The 15,636-nt window shown below is 48.9% G+C and overlaps 1 protein-coding gene across 7 annotated transcripts in view; it reads left to right on the top strand.

Moving 5' to 3' along the window:
* CHCHD6 (coiled-coil-helix-coiled-coil-helix domain containing 6) overlaps nucleotides 1–15,636 on the top strand; it is a 249,607-nt gene that overhangs the window by 141,225 nt on the left and 92,746 nt on the right. For 2 of the 7 annotated variants that reach the window (XM_042912677.1, XM_042912645.1), the window contains one exon: nucleotides 12,539–12,773. The exons of the other annotated variants lie outside the window; for them this stretch is intronic. In XM_042912677.1, coding sequence (XP_042768611.1) covers nucleotides 12,539–12,652 — 114 coding nt within the window. In that variant the 3' untranslated portion in view covers nucleotides 12,653–12,773. Of the gene's footprint in view, nucleotides 1–12,538; nucleotides 12,774–15,636 lie in introns of those variants that run through there. 7 annotated transcript variants of the gene reach the window in all.

Genomic DNA, 15,636 nt, shown 5'->3' with positions numbered 1-15,636 from the left:
GAAACAAAGAAACTGAGAACCATTGATCCACTCCAATTATTTTCACAGATAAGAAAAGGGCCCCAAGGCAACAGAGTGGTTTGAGAATCACTTGCTCTGGCTGTAAGCACTGGGTTTTTAGATCTAGAGGAACCTGGTTTGAATTACAACTTCACCACCTACTGGCTTTATAGGCGTGATCAAGTCACTTAAGCCCTTGAGCCTTGGGAGTCTTCATCTTTACAATGGGGACAGTAGTAATTACATTTTTCAAGTTAATAAAGATGTGACAGAGAAGCTAGTCCATTGTAATATATCATACTATAAGTGGTACCTGCCATTACTGTTGACCAGCCGGATCTAATAATATAACTGCCATTGTTCCCATCACTCCCCAGAGGTCCTGTAGGTAATTAGTAGTACACCCAGCTAGTAGTGGTAGCAGTAGGACTCGGCTTCCTTGCAACACTGTCCGTTAGTCTTACGGTTTTCCACCATAGGGTGAGAGGAGGGGTTAATCACAGGCTCTGGAGATAGATGCTGTTACCACTTGGGTTCTGCCATCACCACCATCATCACCTGGGCCGTCACCCCCGTCACTATCACCGTGTCCTCTGCCTCGGCCACTGCCACCTCCATACCACTGCCGCGTCATCCCACACTTCCCTGCGCCTACTCTGTGTATTGCTGAAGGTCTGTTTCTTTACCTCGCGGTCTCATCTTCGCAGAAATTCTCGCTGTTACCTCACGGTAACCTCTGAGATGAGGAGGGAGCAGAGACTGCCCCCTCTGTTGTGCATGCGGAGAGGCCGTGGCTTTCCTGGGCCCTGTGGCCAGCTTCCTTGGGAAAGATGTCTGCGCCAGGGGCCCTGCAGAATGGGCTGCACAGCTCCTTTGCTATGTACAGTGTCTAAGTTGTGTCACGTAGGTTGGGTAGGGGCGTGGGGGGGGGGTAGTGTTTATCACAGGTGAAAATGAGGAAGCTCAGAGAGGTTACGGGATGGCACCAGGTTTCACAGCCATTCAGCTCTGGGTTCAAGATTTAGACAGGTCTTCCTGAATCCACATTTGTGAAACAGGAGTAGTACTTATCTTGCAGGGTAGTTTTCAGAATCACATGAATTGATAGAGTATTGCCAACAAACTCTCTTTCCGTCTCTGCAGCTGGCTTTCTCGGTGCTCCGTAGCTAACACTTGCTGAGTGTTCCATGTGCCGGGCACTGGCCAGACACCTCACCTGAACGGCCTCCTCTGACCTGCCCAGTGAGCTGAGTGATAGAATGACAACCGATCTCGTTTGAATCCTTGCTGTCAGAGTGCCAGGCGTGTCCCAAGTGTGTCACACGTTCTAATTCATCACATCCGCGAGACAGTCCCAGAAGGCAGGAGCTGTTAGCATCCCCATTCTATGGGTAAAGACATAGGCTTTGAAGTTGGCAGCAGCTGTCACGTGAATGGTTTGGGGTCATGGCAGTCAGTCCACCGTCCGTGGGCCCAGGCAGGCTAAAGCAGGCATCCGTTGTTCATCAATCAGCTGAGTACTGTTTGAATCTGTATTAAAATGATCCACCGTGGAATTTTCACTAAAGCAGAACAGTAGACTAACAACAGTACAGTGAACCTCTCTGTTCCTGGCCCCCGAACTTAACAATTTGGCCACATTTGCTCATATTTATTCCTTTTTTCTTTTTTTCTTTGCTTTGAAGCAAATCCTGGTGACCACGGTATTTCCCTCTACAGACTTCAATACGTGTCTTTGAAAAATATGGACGTTTTCTCATATAACTATAGTATTGTCGTCTTGCCTCAGAGAATTAACATTGATTTCCCTGATCTCCTCAAAAATACCTTTTCCCAGAGTTTTTGTTCGTGTTTGTTGCTAGTGTAAGTCAGGATCTGCTAGAGTTATACCGCACTAGAATTGGTTCTTAGGCTTTTAAGTCTTTTGTCACCCAGAATAGACACTACCCCCTTTTTTATGCCAGCGACTTGTTGCAAACACTCCTTAGGTTTGTATTCCCCTCTTTCTCCTTCATGGTGTTGAACTTGGCCCAGAGAGGGGAAGAGCCAACTGCGTACCTCGGTAAGAGGGGTGAAGTGATCATGTGGGAAGAAGGGCTAACCTCAGTGGTTAAGTCGCTGTTCATGGCTGTGGATTTATGTCACTCCCTCCATTACTGTTGCTAGGGTCCTTTTAAGCTCAGGCTCAATCAGTATCTCCTCTTGAAGTGGTTTCTGCACCGTTCCTGGCAGCAGTTGCATTAACATGCCGCACTTCCTGTGCCGTGGTTATTGTCTGTTGGTTTTCCCCCCGGTGCATTTAGTCTCCTAAATAGGTCCTTACGGCTTGAAGAGCCAGAAGTGCCTGTCCATCACGTATGCAGGTTACCACCTATCCCTGCTGGAAAAGACCCAGTTAAACAAATAATTTTAATGAAATAGGCACTCCATGGCCTCTCCTTTCCCTTTCCTTCTCGGCTCTTCCCTTACCAGCTTCGATCAGCTCGATTTGACTGGGTGAATGAATTCCTTTGGGCCCTCCTTCGGCCCTTGGCCATGGTGGTGGTGGGATACTGCAAATAGAATCCGAGATTGCCCTTTGGTCTCTCCCTGCTGGTGCTCTGCCCTCCCACTGCCCTGGTGACCAAGCCCTATCCTGGTTACTGAACTCATAGCTCCTGTTTTTTTGTCCTTCCACCACAATGGCGGCCCCTGGCTAATCTCTCTCTTGAACTGAAACCATCACCTCCCCACTGGTATCCTTTTTACCAGACCCTTACCTATGATCTGGTATCTCCTTGTTGCAGGAAGACCGTTTCTAAAGCCTGTCAACAACTCCCTGGTGCATTCAGGAGAAAGCTGGGATTCCTCAGCCTGGCCTGTAGGGCTCTGTGATCTGGGACTTGGCTGTGTGTGCACCTGGCATGCTCTCTGGCCACATGGCCTCTCTCCTGACATTAGGATCACCCTAGAGGCCTTCTGTGACCCCTTCCCTCTGCTCCTTCTGTGCAGGGCTACCACCTGAGCTAACTTACTATTTTGTCCCCAGAGCAAGCTCAGTGCCTGATGGACATAGATGCATGACATAGTGGCTCAGCAGTCAGGAGAGGTGACAGCCCAGAGCGGTCAGCAGTGCTTTGGGCTTTGGTACATAGAAGTAGGTGGCTGTGGTTGTCAGAGTGTAACTGCTTGTTGCTTGGTGCCAGCAGGGGAGCCAGAACCTCTCTGTTACAAAAACTCTGCCTTGGTGCATTGCATCATGGGAATGACCCAGTCATCTTCTCAGAGCTTATCGGGCTGTGGGGCAGCATTGCCTTTTAAAAAAATGCTTATACTTATTTCTTGAGTAGCACCTGTCCATAGTAGAGAAACCAAAAATTTCAGAAGAGCCCAAAGAATAAAACTAAATTTGCCACATCAGCACCCTGCCCACCTAGAGAGGTAATCGTTAGCATCTTGGTGGACACTGCCGGAAGTTGTTTCTCTTACGGTGACATTGGTCGTGTTATAATACAGTTGACCCTTGAACCATACGGGTTTGACCTGCACGTGTTCACGTCATACACAGATTTTTTTACTGTATAGTACTGTAAATGTATTTTCCTTATGATTTTCTTAATATTTTCTTTTATTCTTACAATAAAGTAAGAATACGATAGATAATGCCTAGAATGTATAAAATATGTGTTAATCGACTGTGTTATCAGTAAGGCTTCTGGCCAACAGTAGGCTATTAGTAGTTAAGTGTTTGGGTAGTCACAAATTATATGTGGATTTTCACACATATGTGGAGAAAGGGTTGGAGGGGGGTGCATCACTACCCTTAACCCCTGCGTGGTTCAGGGATCAGCTATATTTGCAAAAATGGGAACATAACCGTAATGCTGTTTAGTAACCATTTTAAAACTCAATCTGTTAGGAACCATTTTCCAACATCAAATCTGTTTCTACACTTAATTAGTTGTGTACTCCTCCTTCTTATGAATGCACCATAATCTACTCTTTCCTATCACTGCATTGCTGTATCGCCTTAGGCTAACCAAAGGCGGATGGTGTTCTTTGACCATCTTTATAGCTGCCTGAAGTCCGTTATTTTCTTTGGAAAAATATTTATATTTAGAATTGCAGATCCTGGGCCGTAGACTGTGTCCATCCCTCAGGCTTGGGGTTACGCCTTGCCAGATTGCCATGCAACGGAGATCGTAACAGTTCACGCTTCCTTCAGCAGCACATGATGGCGCCAGCCTCCCGGCCTTTCAACAACATTGGCCGTTTTCCTTTTGCTTTTTAAAATTAATTACAAATGTAATGCTTGTTTGCCAGAAGTTCAAGCATAATGAAAGCATGCAAAGTGTGGCCCCAACTCACCAGGAAGAACACTGGTCGGTGTGCTTGCAGCCACCCCCTGCCCAGGCAACTGTCAACCTTGTGTGTATGAAGAACCCAGACATGGATTGTTTTTACAGTTGGTGTCATAGTTTATTCTTCGCTAACTTGCTTCTTGCACCTAGCAGTAAATCTTAGACAATGTTGCACGTCACTTCCCTTAGTCCCCCCAGATCAGCTTGTTCCTTTAATGACAGCATTAGGGGATTGGCATTATTTATTTAACCGTTTTCCTGTTGGGTGGACATTTAGGGTTATTTTCAGCCTTTCACAATTAATTTTAATGAAGACATCTAAATTTATCTACAGAAATATATACTGACGAAATGGTCTGAGAATTTCCCTAACCCTAACCCTAACCCAACCGTAACCCTGTGAGGTGGTAAACTTAAAAGCTCTCCCTTCCCCATTTCAGTAGCTTTTAAGTGTGTTCATTTGATGGGCAAAAATTGGCCTTTTGAATGTGTACTTTTTTAACCACTAATTAAATGATCATGTTCGTTGGTTTATGAAAGCCTGTTTCTGCACTGTAATCACTGTCGATTCCCCAGCCAAAGGGCTCTTACCTGATGCAGGATGTTTTCCCGTCGTCTCCTCAGCTGACGATTAGTTAGCCTGGGACTGGTCACCGCAGGTTGGAAAGCATAGGATTGGGGTTCACCCCTGGATCTGACTCCTTACCTCAGCTCTTGCCAACTGTGTGACTGGAGGCAAATTGGTTCACTTTTATGAGTCTGGGTTCCTCATCCTCCCGGGACTGGTAACCACAGCCTGTTGGATTGTGGCAAAGGACTGAATGGGACAACCCTTGAATGTGCCTGTCACGGCATGTGTGGGTGTTCGCCGGGCTCCCTCCTGCTCAGATGGTCCGTGCCGTTCATGGACAGTTGTGGTTGTGCGTTATTCTGGAGTCTGCTCAGGTGTCCTGGGCGTACTGAGACCACGAGCCGGAGTAACAGCTGTCATAGAGCTGGCCAGGACCAGCCTGTGCGGTGTGCCAGAGAGGTGAGGACCAGCCTCCCCCTGTTTCCCTCCCCAGTGAAACTGTCACCCTGGTTCTCTCAGGCTTTCCTCCCAGGGGGCAGTCTAGTGGTTCTCCTTTTGGTAGGTTTTAGCTTGTCCCTGTCTCTGCGGGTCCTGGAACTGGAGCCAGCGTGCGAAGGTGATAGGGATGGGGTGGGATGGAGCTGTGCCATTTTGCCCCCACAACCCCCCTGAGGGGACATTCCCCCTGGTGGTACTGCCTGGGCTGCCTTTGGCCGTCTCACTTGAGTTCAGCTCCACTGGGCTTTGTGTGTGCTGCCAGGAAGCCACACTACCTTGTTCTGCATGCAAATGGCCAGTGGTTTGGGACCCAGGAACAGGACCTTAACCCCTGTCCCTGTTAATTTTCATCTAATTGGAGCGGACAGGGCCATTTTTAGCTTTTGAGATGTGTATGTATCCTGTTACCCGTACAACATACTGGGTCACCTCTGAACTTCATGTCATCAGCAGATTTGATCAATACACTGCCACTCCTTCCTTTAGTCATGGATAATGATGCTGAGTTGGAAGGAAGATGCCACACTCTATGGTCAACCATCTGTCCTCACTCTCCAGACTTTGCAGAATGGGAGTGCTACTCCAGGTCCCTTCTGCTGTTGGGTCCTCCCATGGGTGCAGCATGGGACAGAATCTCACTGACTCTGCGCAGTGTCCCAGTCACTGTAGGCAGTGTCCCCATCACTCTGGGCGGTGTCCCCATCACTCTGGGTGGTGTCCCATCACTCTAGGCAGTGTCCCCATCACTCTGGGTGGTACCCCTATCACTGTAGGCGGTGTCCCCATCATTCTGTGTGGTGTCCCCATCACTCTGGGCTGTGTCCCCTTCACTCTGGGTGGTGTCCCCATCACTGTAGGTGGTGTCCCCATCACTCTGGGTGGTGTCCCATCACTCTGGGCGGTGTCCCCATCACTCTGGGTGGTACCCCCATCACTCTAGGCGGTGTCCCCATCACTCTGGGTGGTGTCCCCATCAGTGTAGGCAGTGTCCCCGTCACTCTGGGTGGTGCCCCCATCACTCTAGGTGGTGTCCCCATTACTCTGGGTGGTGTCCCTATCAGTGTAGGCGGTATCCCCATCACTCTGGGCGGTGTCCTCATCACTGTAGGTGGTATCCCCATCACTCTGGGCGGTGTCCCCATCACTCTGGGTGGTGTCCCCATCACTCTGGGCGGTGTCCCCATCACTCTGGGTGGTGTCCCCATCACTGTAGGCAGTGTCCCCATCACTCTGGGCAGTGTCCCCATCACTCTGGGTAGTGTCCCATCACTCTAGGTAGTGTCCCCATCACTCTGGGTGGTACCCCCATCACTGTAGGCAGTGTCCCCATCATTCTGTGTAGTGTCCCCATCACTCTGGGCGGTGTCCCCATCACTCTGGGTGGTGTCCCCATCACTGTAGGTGGTGTCCCCATCACTCTGGGTGGTGTCCCCATCACTGTAGGCAGTGTCCCCATCACTCTGGGCGGTGTCCCCATCACTCTGGGTGGTGTCCCCATCACTGTAGGTGATGTCCCCATCACTCTGGGTGGTGTCCCCATCACTGTAGGCGGTTTCCCCATCACTCTGGGTGGTGTCCCCATCACTGTAGGCAGTGTCCCCATCACTCTGGGCGGTGTCCCCATCACTGTAGGTGGTGTCCCCATCACTCTGGGCAGTGTCCCCATCACTTTAGGTGGTGTCCCCATCACTGTTTGCGGTGTCCCTATCACTCTGGGCGGTGTCCCCATAACTCTAGGCAGTGTCTTCATCATTCTAGGTGGTGCCCCCCATGACTTTATGACAAGAGCGTGGAAGTGTGTCTGGATGGCTTGTTTCCCACCAGCCTCGGCTTCCTTCTGGAGTCTGCCACTTCCATTTCTGAGTACTTAGACTATAGAATTCTCTCAGGGATCTGTGTCTGGCTGACCAATCTGTAGTTTTCAAAAATCCACCTTTTCTCCTCTTTGCTAAATTGGACATTGTCTCGTCTTGGGCATCTTCTCATTTTCTCTGAGTTCTTGAGATTGCCAGCAATGAGCATGTCTCTTCTGTAAGTTAATTCAGAGCTGAGATGTGATTCATCTGGATCAGGAGATTTGAATTCATTTAGTGTGACTGGATGTTCTCTCACAATCTCTTCCCCGTCTTGCGTTTCAATTCCCTCATATCAGTGTTTGATTCACCCTTTTCAGCCTGAAGATTGTTCTCCTTGATAGAAAATGGGAGTTTATAGTTCTTTCTCTCCGTCATCTGTTAACTGAACACCTTTCACCCCAATATGGGCCTATCCCTTCTTGTTCCTATCGCTCCTGATCCAATTTTAAAAGCCCCTTTTTTGTCCTTAGCATTTTCCAAACGGCTCGGCTTGCCTGGGCCTCAGCTTTCCTGACCTCGTTCTTACAGGCTGGGCCGTTCCTTAGTTATTCCCCATGGGCTCTGCACCCTCCCTGCCCTGCTAGATGTGGTGACCCCACAGGTCACAGGCTCTCAAGGCTCCCATGCCGAGATGCACATGGCAGAAAGCCCCTCTGCCCCCAGCCAGGCACTGCCCTCCCTCCCAGGAGATCTGACATGCCCCTTGGAGCAGCGAGCAAGGGACGTGTCTTGATCTTTAGGTGCACTGGCCTGAGGACAGCTGTCAATCCCTTTCCCCTTTATTGAGATCATTCATGGTTGTGTTTCTCAGAAATGAGTTTTTAAAGACTCCGATCCCTCTTTAGCCTCCTCTCTTTATAGACCAGTGGTTTGTGACAGGGGTGATTTTGTCCTCCAGAGGACATTTGGTGATGTCTAGACATATTGCCTGTCAGGACTGGGGGAAGGTGCTATTGGCATTAGTGGGGAGATGGCTGGGATGCTGCTAACCACCGTGCAGTGCCTGGGACGGCCCCATGACAAGCGATCACCTGGCACCAACACACTGACAGTGCTGTGGTGGGAGACCCCGTTGTAGAGGAACTTTGTAGGCCTCAGTGTCACCCAGGATGACAATTACAGATTTCCCCTGGGGAGTCCTGGACCAGGCGGGGCTGCCTCGCCCAGGTGGGGCCCACAGCTTCAGCACATTAAGGAGCACACATAGGTGATTCTTAGACCTCCATTTGAGAAGCACTGTTTTAGGGTTTTGGGTAAGAGCCAGAAATTCATTAGAATCTTTCTTCCTGGTGGGAGGGCCCCAGGTGCTCCCATGTTTAGACCCTCCCCTTTTCGAGCCATTAGGAACTCTGAGATCACACAGTGCCTTCTCTCTGGGGGCTAGACTTAGGTCCGGCACCTTGTTTCTTTGGAGAGCCCAGGTTTTCATCCCTGTCTTCTAAAACCTAGGGACCAAGTGAGACACCCTCAAGCGGATAACAACCACAGATGCTGCCCCATCACCACTGACTCTTTCCCTGGGCGGTGACCCGCTTCAGGAGGGGTGCTACTAATCTCCCACTCGGTCCTCAGCTCGGTCCTTCCCTCCTTCATTCTAAAGTTGTATTTGTTTGGACGGGGGCTGCTCTCCCTCTCCCTTCTGGGCAGGAGTGACAGAAGTCTCTAATCCTGGGGCTGTTCTTGCTTACTGGGACACAGCTGGTTGTAAACAGCCATGGCCATATGAGCCCCTCTGTGTACCTCCACTGGCTGGTTCCCCACACAGGGAACATTGTGGGTTGCAAAGCTTTTCAGGCTGCGGCGTGTTTAGGCTGTCAGAGACTGCTACCCGAGCCCCATCATCTCCTCTGGATGAGAAACCGTGCTGGAGCTGGTACACGGCCACAGGCCTGCTTGCTCTCCCCGTGTCGCCTGAACAAGACCTGGTGATTGCTCAAGTGCGTTAAGTACAAGGTTTGTCTTTTTCCCTTTCTCTCCCTGCCTTGCTGCATCTGTTCTTTCTTTCGAGTCCATTTTTCACTGCATGCCTCACCGATATCTTCGGTGGTGTTGGCAGAGTGAGTGCTGAGGAGGGAAGACTTCATTGTCTGAGGTCGGAGAGACCTCGCGCGTACTCGCCTCCTGTCCTGCCTGGTGCTATTGATTCGGGGTGTGAGATGGCAGTTCGGCCGAGCGCTGGTTCAGGTTGGTCAGCCAGAGGAACCTAATCCGCAGGGCTGGGGCTGGCTGGCGCACGGCGATAAGACCCTGGTTGTCCATGCCGCTTTGCTGGCTCTGTGGTCCCTGGCAGCCATCACCGCCCAGCGGGTGGGATGGCTTCTCCCAGAGGACTGTGGCCTTGCCACCAGCTATACCGGCTTTTAGGTGCCATCTGTAGCTCTTCGTTGAGTGCATAGGAACCAGGCCCTTCACCTGAGGCTTTATGGAGTGGACGCCGTCATTCCCACTGGACAGGTGAGGATTCAGGGCCTCAGGGACTATAAGCAGTCTGTACAGTGCTGCACAACCTCATAAATGGTGGAGGTGGGATTTACACTGAGGGCTGGCTCATTCTGGAATCTTTAGTCCGGCCTCCACTGTTCAGGCTGGGATTTGTTTAACTTTTTGAAGGGCGAAAAGATGTGGTTTCAGAAATGGAAATGGCCGTAGCCCGGCAGAAGCAACCAGGTCGCCGTGCCTGTTCTGCAGACCGTCCTCTCTACCACGTCCTGCACTTGGGAAGGGCTTGTCCGGGAGCTCGCCGCTGTCCTGGCCCGTCCCTCACAAGGCAGCCTGTGGAATGCAGCTCTCTGGTTTGCTGATGACCTGTGGTGATTATCTGCAGCTTTGTTCCCATCCTCAGGGTCAGTGAGCGTGCTCGTTGTCTTGCTGTACCTGCGAGAAGCCTTAGGAACAGAAGTGGGTCATGGATTTGGCAGGGAAAACTTCACAGAGTCAAAGGTCAGAGAGCTCGTGCAGGGTGCCAGCAGTACAGGACGGGCCAGGCGTGCGTGCCGGGAGCTGCACAAGGCCACCTGTGACCACACTTCCACATCAAGGGCTTCCCACCCCCTCAGAGTGCATATCTCTACACAAACCTCCTGCTTCCCCTGGATGTGCACGGTGAGCCACCTGCCCCCTGTGCTGGGAAATGTGAGGGCTGCTGGGCTCTTTATTCTCCCTGACTCTGTATTTCCCGCATTTAGTCCATTCCTGTGCTTCCTAAATAGTTAAAAATTGTCCTCTGCATCCCCAATGCCCCGTCATCTCTTACCTGCGAAAGCAGTCACCCCGGAAGTTCTCCTTGCCTTTAGTGGCAGTCTCCATAGTCTAGACTTCTTATTGCCACAAATTGACCCTACTAATCCCCTGCTCAAGATGTGGTCCTAACCATCCTTACAGACTGACCATCATGGTCCTGGGCACTCAGCCCTGAGCTGCCCTCTGCTCACAGCTCCCGCAGCCCCACCTCTTCCTCTCCCACCTGCAGCACTGGCCTGCAGGAGCTTTGGGCTACACCCGGTGCTTCTTCTTGGTTCTTGTCTGCAATGTGCTTCCCCCACTATCATCAGTATTCATCTCATCAGTTCTTCCATCCCCTGAAGGCAGCTCAACCATTTCCTGCTCCAGGAAGCCTCTCTGGATCCTCTTGGCAGAGCTATGTGTTTCCCAGCTTCTGTGCTGGCCACCACATCCCGGCATTGCCTTATCTCTTGCCCTCGTTTGAGCTCCCGGTCAGGAAGTGATTCTTATTCCCACATCACGACACCCACATCCAGAATCCAGAGCAGGCAAAAAGGGGGAGGAGAGGGGTACTTTGTAGAACAGTCCCTCCCACCCCAGCACTGGTCCTGGAGGAACCTGACGGCCCTTCCCCACAAGGGAGCCGGCCCTTCCGAGGGAAGGGCTTCTGGCCTGCTCATCATTGGCAACTCAGCTCTTCACTTGACACCTGCACCTGCGGCCTCAACACCTGTGGGGGAAGGTGCAGGCGCACGGCTCCTGCCGCATCTGAAAGTGACATCAGACCCTCCCCTTGGACACTGAGAACCCCAGTGATGACTCAGGGAAAGCATTCCAGTTTTTATAGGATTTAGAACCTCCAGGGCTTGTAGGTGAGGGCTCTTGATGGCATCACGCCTTGTGCAGTTTTAAATGAACCAAAATCAGTTTAGAGGTGTTTCAGTTGTTCTTAGAAGCCTAAAGTCCTGGAGTTGGAACTCAAGCACAGGGCGGTTATGTTATTTACCCATGTTAAACAGCTCATGAAAGGTCTTCGTAAAACAGCATTTCATATTTTGCTTGAATTCACGCACTGTCTCACCACAATAATTTCACCACGCAAACCTGTAGGATTCTGCGCTTTCTGCTCTTCTCCCGGGAGGAATATAGGTCGTTTCATTGTCTCCTGTTACAATGGTCAGACTCGGCACATATTTTGGATACGCTAGTAGCATCTGAGGAGAATGCCAGCTAGGGGCAGAATAAATAGAACATGTCGTAGAATCTGCTAGTTCACTCCCGGTTGTTGGTTCTTAGCTGGTGACGTTGCCTAACCCAGACTGATGGTACTTGCAGGATAACCTACTCTGTGTCAGTCACTGTGTGGGCGCTTGGAAGGGTTAGGCCATGCAGCCTGCTCCTTTGTAGATGCTCAGTAAACGTTTGCGGTGTGCCTCCCGAGCAAATGAAAGAGAGCTCCCAGCCACCTCTGAGGGAAACCTGCTTTCTCATCAAGTTTTCACCAACCCCAGGATCCGGAAGCACACATAACTGCCATTGTGAGTGGGAGGCGCCTGGAAAGGGGCCTGGTGGGTTCAAGTGATACAGAAGCCACAGCAGAGGTATCTGGGAGTAGAGTTAGTGTGAAGGCTTCTGAGTCTAGTTAGAAGAAACTGAGCTCAATTGCCAAGACCCGGGATGTTTGCCCGTACGTGGGAACTGTGTATGAGGTAACAGATTAGTCTGCCAGAGCTGTGACAGTGTTGTGTTGTCATTTCTGGTATTTGTATTTTGTGACATTTAAAAAAGTGTGGTGAAGTATAATTGTTAACATGTTGTGTTTTGTCAGCAGTGTTTTATTGAAAATATCGTGCTTCCCTCATGAATATGTGATCTTAAAAATGTAGGCAGCTCCTTTAAATGTGGTATTAATTATGTCCTGTGACCACGTCCCCCCTAGTGTACTGGAATATGCATTGGAAACTGGGATTCGCTTCACAGGAATTCATTTTATAGCAAACCCTGACAGAATACGTTTATTCCATTAAGGTAACACCCCTGTTTTCTTTTAGATCGACTCCAATATGTTCGTGATTGAAGGGAGAGTAAGGATTATGAGGAAAGCTGCATCAGTAGAATTTAAAGAAGGAAAGCAGACCCACGACTCAACAAACGAAGGAATGTGAAGGGTACATGGAGTCAGGGAGGCATCCGAAGGGCTTCTTGTAGGAGGGGCATCCACGTGATGAAGATTTTAAGTCGCTGGGCTAGAACAGTCAACTGCTGACTGGGATTCTGAGGCCAAAATCAAGCCTCTGCTTAAATAAGAAAAAGAGGTAGAAATGTATGAATTTCCTTAGTTTTCTTTAAAAAAATTTTTTTTGAAGTTTGTTTTGAAAGAGATAGTGAAAGCACGAGTGGGGGAAGAACAGACAGAGAGGGAGAGAGAGAATCCCAAGCAGGCTCCATACTTGCTGTCAGTGCAGAGCTCGATGTAGGGCTCAAACTCACGAACCATGAGATCATGACCTGAGCAGAAACCAAGAGTCAGACGCTGAACTGACTGAGGCCCCCCAGGTGCCCCTGAATCTCCTTAGTTTTCAAAAAGAAACTCCGGAAGGGTAAATCAGAAACTAATGAGATCGTTACCCATAGCGGGTGAATGGAAATGGGCCAGGAAGACGGAAGGGGATGTGACGTCTCCGAATGTGCCTTTTATGTATAGTCGACTTGTGAACCATAGTAGTGTGTTGCTTCTTTGACAATTGCATAAACAAAGATGGAGTGAAAAATTAATAACGACAGAAATAAATGAACCTGGCTGTCTATCAGGTAGATGCCACTCCACACAGAGGAACAGTGTTAATTTGAGGGGACTTGTAGTGTGGACAAGATAACTAGACTCATTTCTCCTTGCTCCTTCTCACTAGGTACAATTATGCACTCTTAAGTAAATGGAGAGGCAACCATGGGAGAAGTCTGAAAGCTAGGGAGAGGAAGGGACACTGGCTAGGGACTCTTGGACTAGAGGGTCAACACAGCAGCCTAGGTGTCCCCTGATTGCCCCACCCAGTGACAGAGAACAACCCAAGGTCAGTATCTTCAGCCCCTAACCTGTGGCAGACAACTGCCCAGGTAGGCTTATCGTTTCACCAGATTGGCAGGGAGTCCTGTCAGCCATACTGGATAGGCCCAGTGGCCTCAGTGAGGGAGACCAAGCAGGAGTACCACTGATGAGTGGCCCCAGGAAGCACTCTCCTTCCCTATGGGCCAGAGACCCTCTTCTTCCACCCAGAGACCCCAGTGGTTCAACAGCACCAGCAGGGGCATCCTGCCGCAAGTGGCCCAGACTGGGAGCACTCTTTGTCCAGTCAGTCAAAATCTCCTTTCCCCTACCTGGAGATGCCAGGTTGCTAGGAAGTCCTGGTCTGGGAAGCATTCTTTGTCCTGTGGACCAGAGAATCCTTTCTCCCACCTAGAGACTTTCTTCCACCACCTGGAGACCCTGAGAGGCCTGACGCTGTCAGGACAGATCCCTGGCTGGTGAGGAAATAAGACAAGGAAGTACCGGCCAGGAATGGCAACCAGTGGGTGTCAAGGAAGTACTCTTTGTCCTCACAGCCTGGGAGAGGCACTTTCTGCCCCCACAGGCAACACCAGCAGGGATCAATGAGAGCCCCTGTGGCCTCTGATGAAGCAAGAAGACCAGAATAGCACAATAAAGGCTCTGATTCAAGAAGCTGAGCAAATTCCAAAGAAGACAAATCTAAAGAAATACACACCTAGAGCGATAATGATGAAACTTGTAAAAAGTGAGGACAGAAGAATCTTGAAAGCAATCAGAGAAAACCAATGTATTCCTTACAAGGTAACACCAGTTTGAATGACAGTGGAGTCTCATTTAAAGCTATGAAGCCAGAAGGAAGTGGCATATTTTTCAAGTACTGAAAGAAAAAAAATTCATAACCATGATTTCTATACCTGGAAAAACTATCCTTTATAATGAAGAGAAAATAAAGACATTCTCAGATTACAGAAGACCAAGAGAGTTTGTTGCCAGCCAATCTACCCATAAAGAATGGCTAAATTTGGGCTCTTGGCTGGCTCAATTGGCAGAGTGTGCAACCCTTGGTCTCAGGGTTGTGAGTTCAAACCCCATGTTGGGTGTAGAGATTGCTTAAAAATCTTAAAAAAAGAATGGCTAAAGTAAGTTCTTCAAACAGAAATAAAATGATAAAAGAAATAATCTTGGAACATAAACAAGAAAGAACAATGGAAAAAACAAAACTATGGATAAATACAGTAGATTATCCTTCTCGTGAGTTTTTAAAATCACATTTGATGGTCGAAACAAAAAATTAACACCATCTGATGTGAGGCAAATGTATGTAGAAGAAATATGCTCAAACCTAAGGTGTTAAAAAGAACCTACATGGAAGTAAGGCTTCCATGCCATATTGTAAATTGTAGAGCATTGATACCTGTAGATTATGGTAAGTTACATGTGTACATTATAATGCTCAGTGTAACCACTAAGGGAATTTTAGGAAGCAATATACTCAAAAGCACTATTAGTAAATCAACATGGAATCCTATGAAATGTTTAACCCATAGGGAGGCAAGAAAAGAAATGGAGAATGAGAAACAGCGGACAATCAGAAAACATAATGCAGTGACTTAAGCTTTAACATGGCAATTACTTAAGCTTTAAGTAGTCATAAGTAGCACTACTTAAGGTTTCAGTAGACCTAAGCTTTCATGTGGCAATAATAACCTTAAAGGTAAACAGTTTAAATATACCAATTGAAAGGCAGAGGAGTCCAGAATAGATTTCACACACACACACACACACACACACACACACACACACACACACACACGGCTGTGTATTAGAAATGCAGTGACATAGGCTGAAAGTAAATGTGTAGAGAAAAAGATATGTCATAGAAACATTGATCCACAAAACGTTGGAGTGGCTATATTAATATCAAATAAAGTACTTAAGAACCAAGAAAATTTCTGGACGCAAGGAAGGACATGATATGAGGGTAAAAGGATTGCTTTGCCAAGAAGACATAGCAATCCTAAATGTATATGCACCAAAGAACAGAATCTTAAAATACATGAAGCAAAAACTGTAGGTCTGAAAGGAGAAATACACAAGCTTAAA

This window comes from Panthera leo, chromosome A2, assembly GCF_018350215.1.
Source record: "Panthera leo isolate Ple1 chromosome A2, P.leo_Ple1_pat1.1, whole genome shotgun sequence".
In the NCBI taxonomy this organism is placed as follows: domain Eukaryota; kingdom Metazoa; phylum Chordata; class Mammalia; order Carnivora; family Felidae; genus Panthera; species Panthera leo.
The sequence above is the reverse complement of the archived record's forward strand: the minus strand, read 5'-3'. Positions and strand labels throughout refer to the sequence as shown.